Consider the following 17,003-nt stretch of genomic DNA (forward strand, 5'->3'; position numbering starts at 1 on the left):
TCTTTCTGAGATCCTAATGTGGGTGTAGAACTTTATGCACCATGGGATGTTTATTTGAATCCGTCCCTGAAGTAGATGTAATACTGGACTTAATATTGTGCAAGAAATATTGTATAATCTGGACTATGGACGATAATCCTAAAAAAATCCTCAATGCATCAGAACACTTGAAGTTCTGGAGAAAGGCAATGCCTGAATCATCAAGGCATCAATGTGGCCTGCTATAAAAAGGCACAGTGGATTATACAGTATATGGAAAATGGTTTACACTTAGTCCAAGATGGTACACATTCTTCCCTCAGTAGGTAGCTGTTGGTGCACACCGGTTTTAGGAATAATATTGGTATAGTAATATTGGTATAGTCATGGTATAGTTATATGCCATAAATGAATACATGGATGTCTAAGTGTAAAAACAAACATAAGGATAACTTGTGAGATCAACAACAAAATGAAAAACTGTTCAAGTATTTAGCTATAGCGTGACTAGCTGAGGAAAAGGTCCCCTATCTAAGATTTATGCCTACCTCAGCCCAGTGCTCCAGGATACACTGGTGTCCTACAACCCTGACCAGGATAAAGCAGTTATTATAGATAAACATGAAAACATTGGATGGTCCAAAACCTCCAGAACCCACTTGCAAAATACTCAACAATCTAGGTCTTATGTCTTAGCTACAATTGTTTTAGTTCTTCAGTGATGAAATCCAATAAAATACACTGAATAACATAACCCCATTCTTGAGAATATAAAAACTCTTAGTTGTTGGTCCTGTGTTGTGAGGACCCTCATGGGGTCTTTGGATTGGTTAGTAGTTCTGGCTTTTTGAGAAGGTTCTGCTTGGAACATCTCCTGAAAAAGAAACTTTTCGAATTAACGTGCATTCTTTTGAGCCACATAAACAATCGTTCACGGAGCAAAACCAAAATCTCTCTTTGGATTGCTAGCTTTTTCTAGATTTGTAATAAGGTTGTGCTATTTTTTTGAAAGTCCATGTTTTATAGCTCCACAAAGAATATTTAAGCATTCCTTAGAAGCTGATTTCTTGAATCTCACACGTTTTTGACTCATGTCTTGGATAAAACATGATACCTTGTGGTAATTGGACAGGATATAACCTTCTAGAGATGCCTATTTATTAATGAATAAAATCCATCACTGTGGGCAACAATGAATTAATTTGATTCATTACACAGTGTATATCTTTGTTGCCAAGACAGGTCTGGGGTAAGGTTCTCACAAAAAAAATAAATAAAAAAAATAAATAAATAAATAAATATATAAATAAGAACAATTTAGTCATTGTGTTTTAATGAACGTGGACGTTTAGGAAACGTTCGTTTGTGGGGATCGCCGTTGATTATTCATCACAGTGACATTATGAGGAAGGTGTTTGACAGATGAGGCTTTGGATGTGCATACAGTGCCTTCCATTTGTTTCCTGACTGTCAGCTCCATTTGGAGACAAGGTTGATGTAAGAATTGGCCTAGAAGGCTTGTTCCATTTTATGAATTAGATGGCCACTGCAGAGCCGCAAGATTGATAACCCGCGCCATTGCAGACCTGGTTCGCCTTTGAAAGACAACACTGCAGATACGAGAATATTGATGTGTGCGACCCGTGGCTGCCTGCGAGCGAGGCTGAATTATTCAGAGAAGTGTGTCACATTGAGAGTGTAACACACACCAATCTCAGCTTTGCATGCTTTGTCTCGCTTTGTCTTCTGATCCGTTGAATTGGCAGACACCGTGTTCGGTGCAGGGGTTCTGAGCTCATCTCAGACATATTTTATGGGGCTTTTTTTTTTCAGTCATGTTTTAAAACATATTTCAGAGGAAAGTGTGATGCCTTCTTGTGTGATGTAACTTAGAAAAGTGCAAGAATTTCTGCAAATCTCTTAAAGAGGCATCTCACTACAACAAGGTTATACCACATGGTATCATACCTTTGGTTTAACACCATTCTTTGGTTGTTATTGCTGTTCTAGCTTTCTAAAAAGGTTATACTATAGCCGAACTGAACGAGACGCTGTTGTGTCCTTCCACAGTAAACACCGAAGGGACAAGAACCTTAGAAGAAGAACCTTTGTGTGATAACTTGAGCCTTGCTTTTCTAATCTAAATATAATGTGCACATTTCTGACTAATTAAAATGCATGGAACGAAATATAAATCTAAATACAAAGAGATAATTGGAGGAAATATAATCTTTTACAGATCAATATTTCTTACTTAAGGTGGAATATTTAAGGTGGAATCATGTCTCTTTTAATACAAGTATCACACAGTTGAATACTGTATAGTCGTCGTTGCTTTCGTTTTACAGCTAAAAGCCATGGAGACATATAGGGATAATGAATACTATAACAATTCAGTTTAAATGTTAAACCGATTAATATTTTCATTACCCTAGTTTTATCCAATTTTCATACTTCCATGACTCTCAGCTAATAGCAGAGGCTCTTGTAGCAGTTTTCCCAGTGGATGCAGCACCCAGCAGTGACCATGGCATACCGTTTTTCCGTTGTTTTCCATCACAGATCGCGAGTGTGCCCCCGACACGGTGTGTGAAGATGCTGAGGACGGGCGCTTGACGAGGAGGAGGTGCTCTCCTGGGGAAGGGGACGAGGGGGAGGAGGAGGACGAGGAGCACAGCTGCCGTTCCTGCCACCAGGTTTTCGACTCAGCGAGCGATCTTAGCCAACACAAGATTAATCAATGCCAGCTGACAGGTAAACAATGCTCACTTCATTCCTCTTAGCTTATTGCCTAGCTTAACACATAGCACCACCAAAACCAGTCTCTTGGGCCTTGTATGTCCTCTGTCCTTTGTCTTTCTTGGATTTCTGACTGAAGATACTCCCTCTCTCAGTAATCATAGCAGTTTTGACAGATCTGTCCTGGAATTAACATGGCACATCATAATTAGGATTAAAACGACAAACCCAAACCTGTAAAACTCGATTTGGTTAATGACTCTCTCCTGCAATATTCTGGAGCTTGACGAATATCCAATACGTGTCTGAGGGTCACTGGAAGATGAGTGTCATTTCTTGTCTGATGTATTAACACGGCTAAAAATACTCTGACAGCGAGGTCTGGAAGAGCTAATGATATCAGCTAAAGGCTTTTGCTGGACTGGACGTCCTCTTTATGCTATACTTGCTTTTAGACTTTGTAACTGAGCTAGGTTACCGGAGTTCACTGTGTGTTGGTCTGCATCTTAGTCCTGTTATTTTCTTCATAACTCATGATGTATATTTTGCAAACAGAAATTCTCCTTCATGAGAAATCATTTAGCATTCAAAAATGCTATTGACCATCCTTGTATTTGTGAATGAAAGATTAACCTTAATTTATGGAGCAAGTTTTGTGAAGCTAGTTTGATGGTGATCAGTGATTATCATTAATAACTGTTTTTTTTTTTTGTTTTTGTTTTTTTGAGGCTTGACATCTATGATCTGAGGCCCATTTGCTTGTTTAATGCAATACAGCCTATCCAATGTTTAAGCTAAACTAGTACTAAGAGGGAAAATCTTCTGCATCATGAAAATCTGAATATTAGAAACAAGATGAACTTTACTTTGTAGTAAAGTTAGTGTACTTCACTGGAGCTCGATGTTACGGTCAAGTATACATACGGGTTCTTAAAAAAATACTTGGTGCTGTTGCTGAAAAATAATTAGCAGAATTACTGTTACGTTCCCAAGTTGTACAAAGAAGCGCAAAGGAAAATTGAGAACTAGTAGCACTTGTCATGCTGGAAACTGGAGACTCATGCCATAAATGTTACATAAAGTTTCTTTGCAGAAACTCCACCACATCAGTATTTATAAATTCTTATTTGATAAAAAACACATTATTGAATCTTTTACGATTATTTTTTGCCTCGAGCCTTTATTACGGAAAAAATAGCGTGTCCAAAAAAAACGATGAACTACACGCTACGCACTATATACGCTAGAGTCTAGTGTAGGAAATTTACAGTAGAAGGGTAAAATCGTCTCAAACGGAACACTCAGGTTTTTTGACTAACAGGAAGTATAAACCGTTTCTCAGCTGATGACAAATGACACAAATCAAACGCACAGAAAACTGATAGCTTTAGCAGAATAGGCTGAATTTCGAAAACGTTGACAAATGAATCAGTTAATTAATTAATTAATTTAGAAGATGTTTGGGGGGGGCACGGTGGCTTAGTGGTTAGCACGTTCGACTCACACCTCGGGGTCGGGGTTCGATTCCCGCCTCTGCCTTGTGTGTGTTTGCATCTTCTCCCTGTGCCTCGGGTTTCCTCCGGGTACTCCGGTTTCCTTCCCCGGTCCAAAGACATGCATGGTAGGTTGATTGGCATCTCTGGAAAATTGTCTGTAGTGTGTGAGTGAATGAGAGTGTGTGTGTGCCCTGTGATGGGTTGGCACTCCGTCCAGGGTGTATCCTGCCTTGATGCCCGATGATGCCTGAGATAGGCACAGGCTCCCCGTGACCCGAGGTAGTTCGGATAAGCGGTAGAAAGTGAGTGAGAGAGAGAGAGAGAGAGAGAGAAGATGTTTGTAAGGGGGTTTTTACACCTGGTCACTTCATGCGTTTTCTGTGATCAGCTATCCGATGGTAAAAACACCAGGTCTAAATGCCCTCAGAAACGTTTTTGAGACGGATATAAATCTGATCGTTCAAACCACTTCAGGAGGTGGTCTGGGACGCGTTTCAGATGAAACTGGGCAGGTGTAAATGAATGTGGTTGTTCAAGCCACATACGTCAGCGCTATACTCCTCCCAAACGGAAGTACGTCACTCGCAGGTGACTCGCGAGTCGTGCAACAAATAAATGTAAATGCTGTTTGTTGTAGCATAACCGTCATAACGAGTTTTTTCGTCTTCTTTTTTATTGCATTCTGAAAACCGCATACACCAAAGCGTGTTCCGTTTCTATTACCCCGGAAATGAGGTCAAATATATTTGCATTTTGGGCGGGAGCAGAAAGATCGGATCGATATCCGATTCGCCAAGACGCATTTATGTGGCCTAATGTAAATGGAACAGTTTTAACAAATCAGATAGCTATCGGATCAGAGACAACACATGAAGTGACCGGGTGTAAAAAGGCTGTAAAGTCGTCAGGCATCTTGGAAATGTTTTCATCCAGTGTCATCACCTGGTAGCCATCTTTCGCTAACCGGTGAGGAGATGAAGAATTTCTGTAGAATACAGTAAGTGCACAACCTTGTGCTTGTAGAAGTCCTTCTTCTTCTTCTTCTTCTTCTTCTTCTTCTTCTTCTACCAGAGCTATTGTTATAGGAAATGAATCAACGCTTTGTGACCAATCAGAACTGAGAATTCAACAGCACCGTGGTTTACACTTCTAACAAAAGAACGATTCTTCTTTTAGGAAGCAGGATTGATTCAAAACGTATAGAGAAATGAGTGGCCAAAAAGAGATTGTTAAATAAATATTTTCAATAGGAAGCAGTATAGGTTGTGAGTGTAGGATTTTGTCCAGCAAGCTGAGCACCACCTCTTCCCCGTAGACCAGATTTATTTTAGCAGTGACAGTAAGCCTTTGTGTGTCTTTTCATCTGAAATGTATAAGAGCTCTGTATGAGTGAGAGAAAGAGAGAGAGAGAGAGAGAGAGTGGTTTGCATATGTGCAATGTGCGAGTGATCAAAATTCTCTTGTATCTAACCACAAATTATAGGGCATGAATGACTTGGATCGGTCTCTTGTGTCTAGACAACCAGAAAGATATCCCGTCAGAGTAATACGAAGATTTTCCATTCACTGGGAGCTCCTTGATTTGTGAGGGGATAGATTTTATGAACACGTTGCACATGTGGTTGTGTGTGTGTGTGTGTGTGTGTGCGCAAACAGAATGAGCAATGTCTGTGATAAGTCATATTGTTTTATTCGTTTGTGAAATACAGTCAGTCCACTAACAGGTTGGAACTAAGAATACAGTCTAGACTTAAAGGAAACTTTAAGACTTGAAGATGAATCTATTTATTATTATTATTATTATTATTATTATTATTATTATTGTTATTATTATTATTATTATTATTATTATTATTATTATTATTATTATTATATCTTCATTAACACCTGAGCTTTATTTTACAATGATTTTTCCAGACTTTAAGTATCTTTTCATCAACGTCCTATGTTACCCATGATACCGTTTGACTACTGGCTGATAGCTGTCTCTACAGTACATCTCTAAAGAAAGCAATGCAGCAAGGCTTTAGTCTTCAGTCTGTCCAGGTCTCATCATCTAACACCATCATCAACAAGATCATGCTTAAAGAACGCTAACTACCCGAGTCGTAACTCAGAGTCGTAACTCAGAGTCGGTCGAAGTCCAAAATTTGCCTCACAACTGCTAGCACATTAGCTGGAAAATAATGAGTGAAAAAGAAGCTGTCGTTCTTTTGTTTTTAAGTGTCTACTTCTCACAGGAATAACGTAAATACAGCACCCACCAACAATTATCTGGCAGCATCACTAAACACGTCACATTTCCTTTAAGACAAGCTTGTTTTTTTGTTTATGATCTTTCACTAAGTGTTTGATTTATGTAACTAGGGTTATTTTACCCCGAACACCAGACGGTCTCATTTTTGAGTATGAAGTCTGGGGGACAGGGAGGGGTGGAGAGTGAGGGGTGTCTGTGTTTGATTTTTCTTGATTGTTATCCCAGACCTCAAATGTTTCTGCCATCCTTGCCATTAGAGCAAGACCTCATTAACGTCAAGCTCTTAGACAAATAACTTCTAATTGAACAATGCTTGAAAAGCGGTTTGAATTAGACCCTCTGTGGAAGCCAAATAAAAGGACATAATTGCCATTTGGGAACTGAGTAGACAGGTACATTGAAAATGCGTCTTTTTTTCCACAAAGAACGGACGCAAATGGATCTTTTATATATTTAAAAAAAAAAAAAAAAAACCACACACATTTTACGATCTGCATGCCTAATTGATTTTTAATTGCCGAACGTTCAATCTGGTTTTTCGAGTGGTTGGAAAAGAAAGCTAGACGTGCTTTCGTTCCAGAATGTCGAGAGTGTGAGAGAAACACAAAGAAGAAAAAAAAAAAAAGGAAAAAAAGAGAGATGTAACATGTCACCCCAATCAATGGCTGCCTTTGTCTAGCCTAGTCTGAGAGAGGTTTATCACCTATCTGTGCACTTAAGGCGTGACCGCTGGCCTGCACCGAGGGAACCGGTGGAGTATGGATCGGCCCGTGTCCCTCCTGCGATCGGAGCTATTGATCGTGTTAATGCTGGACTGCAGAAGGAGCCGGAGGAAGAAAGATGAGGCAGAGAGAGAGAGAAAGAGAGGGAAGAAGGAGAGAGGGGAAGGGAAAGAGAGAGAGGTGCACATGCTGCAGGAATGTGTCTCTTGAGAGCAGGCCATCTTTGACTAGGGCAGGGCTGGAGGAATGCTTGCGGCACCCCACCTCCCACTCCCGTCTTCTCGGTATCGACCCCCTCTACGCACAACACATACACACTCCCTTCAGCAGGGACTCTCCAGATGCTTGGGCAGGGCTGCAGGAATGCCTCCCCAGGGACTCGGCAGAGTCGGGTGGATGGAATTCTCCCCAGGAGAGGTGGAGGAAGCAGAGCGGAGGTATATTTACCCCCTAAAAGCCTCCTGCTCTCTCTGGTTCTGGCTCTGGCTCCGGCACGGCTGCGGATCGGGTTTCCGCTTTTTAAAAGCCCGTCATCCTCGTTCATCCATACGTCTGATCAAGGTCAGGGGAGTTTGGGTGCAGGTTTCAGGTCAGATTCTCGCGTCCTTTATCTTGACCAAGAGTACAGGAAAAAAAAAGAATGATCAGGGAGGAGAAGCGTTACAGAAATCCAGCCCAATGGCAGGCAGATTTTGCTTGCAACATGCGAAAAGAAAGCAGCACTTTTATTGATATGCTTGGCCATTACCGAGCGCATTCCGGTTCAGAGACTAGAGATTCCCTGAGCACAGTACACCAAGCACCTTTCCTCTACACTGAGAGCCAGCAAGTGTGCTTGTTAATTGCTGTCATCTTTTAACACCTGGAAAAACAATGAGATGACTAAACACTCCTCGCTAAGGCTGGTGTACCCTACAAGAACTGATTAGCATTAATGGTGAGGCTTAAGACTGGGAGTCACGTTTCATTCCCAGCTGTACTGTGTTCTGCATCTGTAGATCCTCAGGAAACAAACACCAATGAGAGGAAGGCATGGCGAGCTTCTCTCCGGTCACATGGCACAAGGAAAGAGCAAGCATTTCAACAACAAGCGCTATAGCGGTAAAGGAAATCTCTATCTACCGCATCTGTAGCGTATATCTGATTAGCCCAGACACGTTTACATGTACAGAGAATAGAACAGAGAACCTGCGCACTCAAATCTCACCTGTAAATGAAAGTATGAGCAAAATAATAAAGTTAAAAAATATCTCAAATTAAATTCTAACGATCTAACTACAGATCGTAACATAAGAATTTGATGTTTTGGTTTTTTTTGTAGTTTTAGCAAATGTCAATTATTACAACGATGCTAATTCACAAATCGTGAAAGATTCGACTATGAGAATTTACTGTATATATGAATAAATATTAATGCGGCTGTTGATTATTACACTTGACCCTAACATAATAAGAGAAACACTGAATATTAAAATAGAATAGAATAGAATAGAATAGAATAGGGTAGCACGGTGGCTTAGTGGTTAGCACGTTCGCCTCACACCTCCAGGGTTGGGGGTTCGATTCCCGCCTCCGCCTTGTGTGTGTGGAGTTTGCATGTTCTCCCCGTGCCTCGGGGGTTTCCTCCGGGTACTCCGGTTTCCTCCCCTGGTCCAAAGACATGCATGGTAGGTTGATTGGCATCTCTGGAAAATTGTCCGTAGTGTGTGATTGAGTGAGTGAATGAGAGTGTGTGTGTGTGCCCTGCGATGGGTTGGCACTCCGTCCAGGGTGTATCCTGCCTTGATGCCCAATGACGCCTGAGATAGGCACAGGCTCCCCGTGACCCGAGATAGTTCAGATAAGCGGTAGAAAGTGAGTGAATGAATAGAATAGAATAACTTTATTAATCCCCAGGTTAAATTTAAGAATTCTTTATCCTTCTATTCTCTATTCTTTTCTATTAGAGCACAAGACTGCACAATTACACACAAGCAAAGAGACTCTCTCGCTCTCTCTCTCTCTCTCTCTCTCTCACTGGAAAAACAAAGAGCAGGTGAAATTGTGCAAGAAATCTGAGACTGGCAGGTCTGTAGTTAAGCTGTGTCTCAATTTCATTCAATGTCATACACATTAAGCTTTATGAATAGGCAAAAACACCCTCTTCATGACCCTAACAATAGTTTTAGAATTTTGATCCTTTATATTAAGTGAAAATTGTATATTTCCAAGAATAATACAATCCGAGCCCGTGTTGTTAGAAATTCACCCATTTCTAAAAGATTAATTCTACAAATTCTTCTTGTTTTATACCTCAACAAATACACATTCTGTTGGTCCACGTAATGAGTGACTAAACTGAAGCTTCTATTCCGTATATACTGTATATATCGTGGAAGAGGGTCCTGCTAATGGTTCCACTGTCATACACTGCAGGCTGTTTGCTGTGACTCCTTCACTGTGGGAAAATTATAAAAAAAAATCATTTTTGAGAGACATAACGCCCTCAAGCAGAAGCCCTTCCTTTGACCCCATACTTATATTGAGAGACAGTGAGAGAAAAGTACAACTTTAACAATTTCACCAAATTCATTTTTTTCCTTAACAATGAAAGAAAGGTGAGAGTAACCACAGCAAGCCTCTAGCTCGCTTACAGAAATACATCCTGTCACTCCCAGAAATGTCCTCTCTCCATGCTCTGGCCGCTCCCCCAGTGGAGATTATTTCCTCTCTCATTTCCCAGAAGCTGCTGCTTTCCTCCTGTCCTTCTGTGGAAAACCTTCCCCTTTGCGAGGGCCCTTGCGAGGTGGCCTTTTTAATAAGTGCCTTTCCCCGTTCTCATCATGGCACACAGAGAATAAGCTAAGCACGCCTCGGCCAGATGGCCAACGATAATGAAAGCGATTCAGGGTCACGAGTAGAGGGTGGAAGTGGAAAAGTATGCTTTGTGCTAAAAAATCCTGAGATGTTTTTAATGAACAAAACAAAAGTGTGTTAATAAGTCTGGTCTTTGTTGGTTGGTTGCCTCATGTCCAAGCTCACGTTTTCCTTTAACGCTGGGCTGAAAGATGGCGAGAACGGTGCCGTGTTGCACTACATTTGAGAATTTTCTTCTTTTCAGAAAAAAAAAAAAACAAAAAAACCTGAAAATCATTCACAGTTATATAACTGCTAAATAATACACCTTGTTTGATTAGTAAACTAGCTAGCTAGCTAAACGAAACCACTTTGTTACCTTAAAGGACCCTTTTTAATGGTCTGAATTTTGGTTAAAGTTTACTACGAATCACAGAACCATTTCATAATTTGTCATGGAAAATGTCATACACTCTCATGAATGTTTCTATCCAGTGTTAATTTATTGTTCCCTTTACCAACTAGACTGGATCTTACCCCTGCTACACAACTGGACATAAACGGTGGTACTGCAGGTGGTACAGTAGTTGTTATGATAGCCCGTTTACGCCACGTGCTAATATTTCCCTAATTGACAGATATTCAGGTTTATACTTCATCAAATCGGTCAGAACGTAATGTATTTCGATCATCCGATTGTAAATTGATTGTCTAATAAAAAGCTAAGCTATTGTTGAACTTAACAGCTATCATTACCACAGCTGTGATGGAATATTTTAGGAACGAAACAGTTTACTAAAACAGTTAAGTTAAGGATTATTCAGTGTTAATATGTTATGACTTGTTATAGAGACACATGCTAATTATGGTTGTTGTCGTCCTTTGGCTGCTTCCCGTTCAGGGTCGTGAATTTTGGTTTGGCACAGGTTTTACGCCGGATGCCCTTCCTGACACAACCGTCCTTTTTTTATCTGGGCTTAAGGCCGACATTGAGAGTTTAACCCCACAGTGGCTTGGTTGGTTCTCTGTTTGGGAACCGAGCCCTGGCCATGGTGGTGAGAGCGCGAGATCCTGCCGCTGAACCACCCCAGGGACCACATATGCTAACTATGGTACATTATTATCACATATACCTTACAGCACAGTGAAATTCTTTCTTTGCATATCCTAACTTTTTGGAAATTGGGGTCAGAGCACAGGGTCAGCCATGATACAGGAGTAGAGCCCTGGAGAAAAGAGGGTTAAGAGCCTTGCAAAAGGGCCCAACAGTAGCAGCTTCCATTCAACGACCCAGAGACTTAACCGCTTGAGTCACCAATGCCCCTAAAGTTGAGGTAAATATTGTTGAGGTAAAAAGTTTTTACCATTGATGCGCTGAGGTAATGATTCCGATTGGTCGATTCAGGTTAGTTTATTAGTTCCGGCTGTCAAACAAATCAGTGGTTTATGTTACTATGCTCATTCTAATACGTTACTGTTTCCATAGTAACAGCATAGGGCCTTGAAAAATGGGCAGTGTTGTAGTATATAGTGTATATAATGACTTTATATATAATGATGTTTGTTTAACTTTTATAGAAGGAGTCTCCACTGTCAGCATTTCACTCAATCATTATCACTCAAATCATGATGCCCAAAAAAATGTATCTGGAGATGCTAGGATGTAACATGTGCATCGTTATTAGCATCCATTCATGTTTGAGGTGAGGTATCCTGAAGCTTTGATGCGATGTGATGAGATTGGCAGAAGATAAAGGAAGATTAGGCGAGAATATCACTTTCCGAGTTGTCGCCCTGCTTGAAAAGAGACCTCATGGAAGACTGAGCTCACTGAATCGATCCCAAACCCACCCTGAGTGCGCAGTGTGAGCCGATACGCAGGCTAGCACATTTACGCTACTGAGACGGTGTGTTTCTGTGTTTCTGTGTCGGCGTAGGCAGTGATGTATGACGTTATTTGCACATTTGGACGTTGTAATCATCGCGGAAGGTGCCATTGTGCTCTTCCTTGTGTGTGTGTGTGTGTGTGTCTCCTCACCGCCTGTGTGCGGAGTCTCCTGCGTCTCCTCTCCAGTGCCTGAAACATTAGCGGGAGTGTCATTAGGCATTCAAAGCAGCTGCAGTCTCATGAGATGTGCCTCTTTGCTTCTCCCCCAAGCTTCACGCTGCACATTATGCACTGGATCAACTATTTATTGGGCTTTTGTCAGAAGCTCGCCGTGCTGCTCGGCTCAGCCACAATGAGAGGAAGTGAGACGAGATGCCTCGCTGTGTGAGCTCCTGGATGCCTGCGTTTCCTCTGTGTCCTCTTAATTCCTGCCTGTAAGGAATTTTGTGGGGTTTTTTGTGCTTAACACACACACACACACACACACACACAAACACACACACACACAAAAACACACACATACACACACACACACATACACACGCACACACACAAACACACACATACACACACACACACATACGCACACTCATCCTTATGAGGACCTCACATTAACATTAACCTACACCTAAATTGAAATCTAACCTCAATCTCAGTAGCCAGTATAAGATTTTTTTTTTTATTTTTTTTTTTTTTTTTTTTTTTTGAAGAAACGGTTTAAAAAAAAACAGAAGTGTAAACAAAGTCCTAGACAAATGTCCCAACAATGTCAAGACGCTCAGATATTCCTATCCTTATAACATTTGGTTCTCGGTCCAAAGCAAGATATAAAAACATACACAAACACACACACACCTGAAAGTACACACATGAAGGCATATAACTGATGCCAGCACATTTACTTCCTGACCCTATTTAACACATTTAGTCTTTGAGTCCCTCTCTCCCTCTCTCTCTCCCTCTCTCTCTCTCTCACACACACACACACACACACACACACACACACACACACATACACAGTCAGACAAACAGACAAGAACAGCACAAAGTGCAGAAAATGTTTATTTCGTGGTTCACATTTGTCTATGAACAGATTTTAATGTTTCCTTTGAGAAACATGTGGTGATGAAGGGGAAAGGTGTGGTTTAACCTTTCCTCCACTTACTGACATCCTCCTGCTGTCATTATTCTCTTTGACCTTACATGTGAACTGAACATGAAGGAAGACACACTTGTAGGACACTCTCGCTTTCATAGGTACCGACTCAGTGGTGATGGTTACTTTTCAGTACAGCATTACTGCTATAAAACCATTAACGCTGAGCACAGGCAGAAAACTATGACTCATACACACACACACTGACACACACACACAGTCTTAATCAAAACCACATCAGCGTCTTGTCTGTAAACATACTGTGTCTTTTCTGAAATATAACAAGCTTTGTAAATAGAAAATCTGCACTTGTATGTTTTGTTCAAACCAAACATCACGATCGATTCTGATTCTAAGAATAAAATGAAAAAACGAATTAATCCCAGTTTTATATTCTTTATTCCCACCCCAACCGTCTCCCCATCACATGGCTGCCACCCAGCAGGAATGGTGAGATAAACCTGTGCGTTCTCTCAGACACATGAAGCCAATCTTCAAACCTGCTGTACATGCAGCATCACAGGGTGTTATAGTGCTATCTGCCCTTTTCCTGAACACATGAGCTTACAGATGGCTCCAACTGCCTAGTATCCGGGCAGGTGGATAGAGAGACAACATCCCCTACGTCCTTCTCTGAAATTATAGCCACTTTTACACTCGACTCTGGATCAAGTCCGGTGTGTTTATTTACTGCTGCTTATTGGTGAATTGTTATGTTTATGGTTCTAATCCACTCTAAACTCTTTAGTAACCAAAGAAAAGTAACAAAGGACCCCCCCCCCACACACACACACACACACACTCCCACACCCACCCACACACACAGACACACACACAGACACACACACACACCACATACACACCCACCCACACACACACACACCCACCACATACACACACACCCACACCCACCCACACACACATACACACACACACACACCCACACGCACACCCACACACACACACACACACACACACACACACACACACACCCACACGCACACCCACCCACACACACACCACATACATACACCACATACACACACCACATACACACACACACACCACATACACACACCACATACACACACACCACATACACACATCACATACACACCCACACACACACCCATCCACACACACACGCACACACACGCACACCGACACGCACAACCACCCACACACATACACGCACACACACACACACCCACACGCACACCCACACAGACACGCACACACACACTACATACACACCCACACCCACACCCACCCACCCACACACACACCCACGCACACACACACACCACATACACACCCACACCGACCCGCACACACACACGCACACCCACACCCACACACACCCCCCCCCCCCCCCACACACACACACACGCACACACACACTAGTCCCGAATCAGTCCTCCTCAATTGTTCGTTTTTGAGCTCCTCCTCACTGTTGTCTGAGCTGAGAAGAAGAATGGAGCATTAAATGTTAATAGGTCTGCGCTCGGCTGGAGCAGAATCACAAACCTACTAAAGCTCGTCTTCCTCTTCTGGCTGTGGTCTGAAGTGCGTCTGAGGAAAAGCGCTGCCTTTTGTCAATGTCAGTGTGTAATGAAGAGCAGTCCACCTTCGAATGGCTAGCACACACAATACTCTCTCTCTCTCTCTCTCTCTCTTTCTTTCTCTCTCTCGCTCTCTCACACACACACACACACACACACTCTTTTTTCTCTAACAAGAGATCCTCTGACACTAATAGTGCCTATAGGAGATGGTGTAAATGCAGTAAAATGACCCCACATTCCTCAGCAGCACACACAGTACAGAGTCAATACAATCTGGAGTTTCAGCGACATGGATTTCTGAAACGTATCCCATCATGTTTTATAATCTAGTGAATTCCAGGTGTAGAAATTCTTATCATTAATCGATCATCAGTGCTTCTGATACTATGTGAGCCATGACAGAGTGTAACCATAACAACGAGCTCAAAGAACCGTTTGCGGCATCGTTATTTACACACCGCACATTGCATTTCTTTTGTGTTCACGCTGCTAAAGGAAATTAGATTAATGATATTTAATTTGTTTCGGGATGACAAAACCTGGGAGAAATGGGAGACGGCAGACATCCAACTACAAAACATCATTCTTGATCAGTCTGTGGTAAAAAAAACCGACTTGATCTCGACGCTGATTAATGAATCGCTTGGCAAAGACAACTAAAATTCCTCTAACAATATTTTTAGCCTCTTTCTCTAGTGACTTTTAACAGCATTAAATGCTGAAATAGAATTACGATTTAAGACGTCCTCTTCGTAGCTAAAAGCAAACAGAACAAGAACTAGAGACATAACATCTTCAGAGACATAAACAAAACACAAAACATAACGGATCACTAGTGAGCTGGCTAAATAAATGGAACGATTAATTTGTCTATCATTTCCTTGCTATTATATATGGTAAAGACTACATTCACTGCCATGATCGGTTTTGATTTAATCCTATATATGTATATATATATATATATATATATATATATATATATATATATATATATATATATATATATATATATAGACCATACCATATTTACTAGAGAAGTTTTGAAATATTAGAAAATATTTATTACATTTTTCTTTCCATAGTGTCAGAATAACACTAACTCTAAATTCCAGCTACTAAAATGAAAAGTTTGAAGTTAATGAAAGCTAAAGGTCATTTGGCACGATGCATTATTTAAGACATTAAGATATATTTAAGATTTTTGAGCTGTTATAAACATTTTTATGTTAAAAAAAACTGTAAAATATACAGTTCAAACTGGTAAAATATGTTTCAATTCTACTGTAAAAATAAAATCTCATAATCGCTTTAAAACATTCATTCATTCATTCACTCATTTTCTACCGCTTATCCGAACTACCTCGGGTCACGGGGAGCCTGTGCCTATCTCAGGCGTCATCGGGCATCAAGGCAGGATACACCCTGGACGGAGTGCCAACCCATCACAGGGCACGCACCCACACTCTCATTCACTCACACATTACGAACAATTTTTCCAGAGATGCCAATCAACCTACCATGCATGTCTTTGGACTGGGGGAGGAAACCAGAGTACCCGGAGGAAACCCCCGAGGCACGGGGAGAACATGCAAACTCCACACACACAAGGTGGAGGCGGGAATCGAACCCCCAACCCTGGAGGTGTGAGGCGAACGTGCTAACCGCTAAGCCACTGTGCACCCGGCTTTGAAACATAAGGAAACAAATTTCTTATTTTTTTTCCATATGGTTTAAAGCAAATATGAGAATATATATATTTTAATATATATATTTTTCTTTTTTTTAATTCCCTTTTTTTTTTTTTTTTTTTTTTTTTAAAAAAAAATGTGACAGAATAAAAAATGTTTGAAAAGAGTTCGGATAAGCGGTAGAAGATGAATGAATGAATGAATGTTTGAAAAGATTTTCTATTTGGTTTATAATTGTAACAAGAAATACAACAGAGATCTGTCCACTTTTAAAATATTTGCGATCCCATTGTTTGTGACTGTTATGTGATGTTTAACAGTTCAACACAGTTTTGTTTTGTTTATATAATGATGTACAGCCTTTCGGAGGTTGAATTTTTGCTCACCACTACAGTACATACACCCCTACCACTTTACAGGGATTTAGTAAATGGAGCGGATGTGTGCGAGTCGAAAAAAAGACGGCTGTAGTCAACGGCGTACTTCCGTTGCATGCTCCTGGTTCCTATTTAAGCTTTTAATAATTATGTTAATGTCAGATGTTCAAATGAGAGAAAGAAGGAGGGCTGGATGAAGGACATAGGCCTTTTTTGAATGCAGGTAGCATGTGTGTGTGTGTGTGTGTGTGTGTGTGTGTGTGAGACGGTATACTGAGCCTCTGCTACACTCTATCATGTT

General features: G+C 41.1%; 1 protein-coding gene across 8 annotated transcripts in view; it reads left to right on the top strand.

Moving 5' to 3' along the window:
- The window catches only part of LOC132848959 (zinc finger protein 521), a 137,473-nt gene that overhangs the window by 22,189 nt on the left and 98,281 nt on the right, over positions 1-17,003 (top strand). For all 8 annotated transcript variants that reach the window (XM_060875078.1, XM_060875079.1, XM_060875075.1 and 5 more), the window contains one exon: positions 2,542-2,733. Coding sequence is in view for 6 of the 8 variants with exons in the window: in XM_060875075.1 (XP_060731058.1) it covers positions 2,542-2,733 (192 nt within the window). In the remaining 2 variants the exon portion in view is untranslated. The remainder of the gene's footprint in view (positions 1-2,541; positions 2,734-17,003) is intronic.

This window comes from Tachysurus vachellii, chromosome 7, assembly GCF_030014155.1.
Source record: "Tachysurus vachellii isolate PV-2020 chromosome 7, HZAU_Pvac_v1, whole genome shotgun sequence".
Taxonomy (NCBI): Eukaryota; Metazoa; Chordata; class Actinopteri; order Siluriformes; family Bagridae; genus Tachysurus; species Tachysurus vachellii.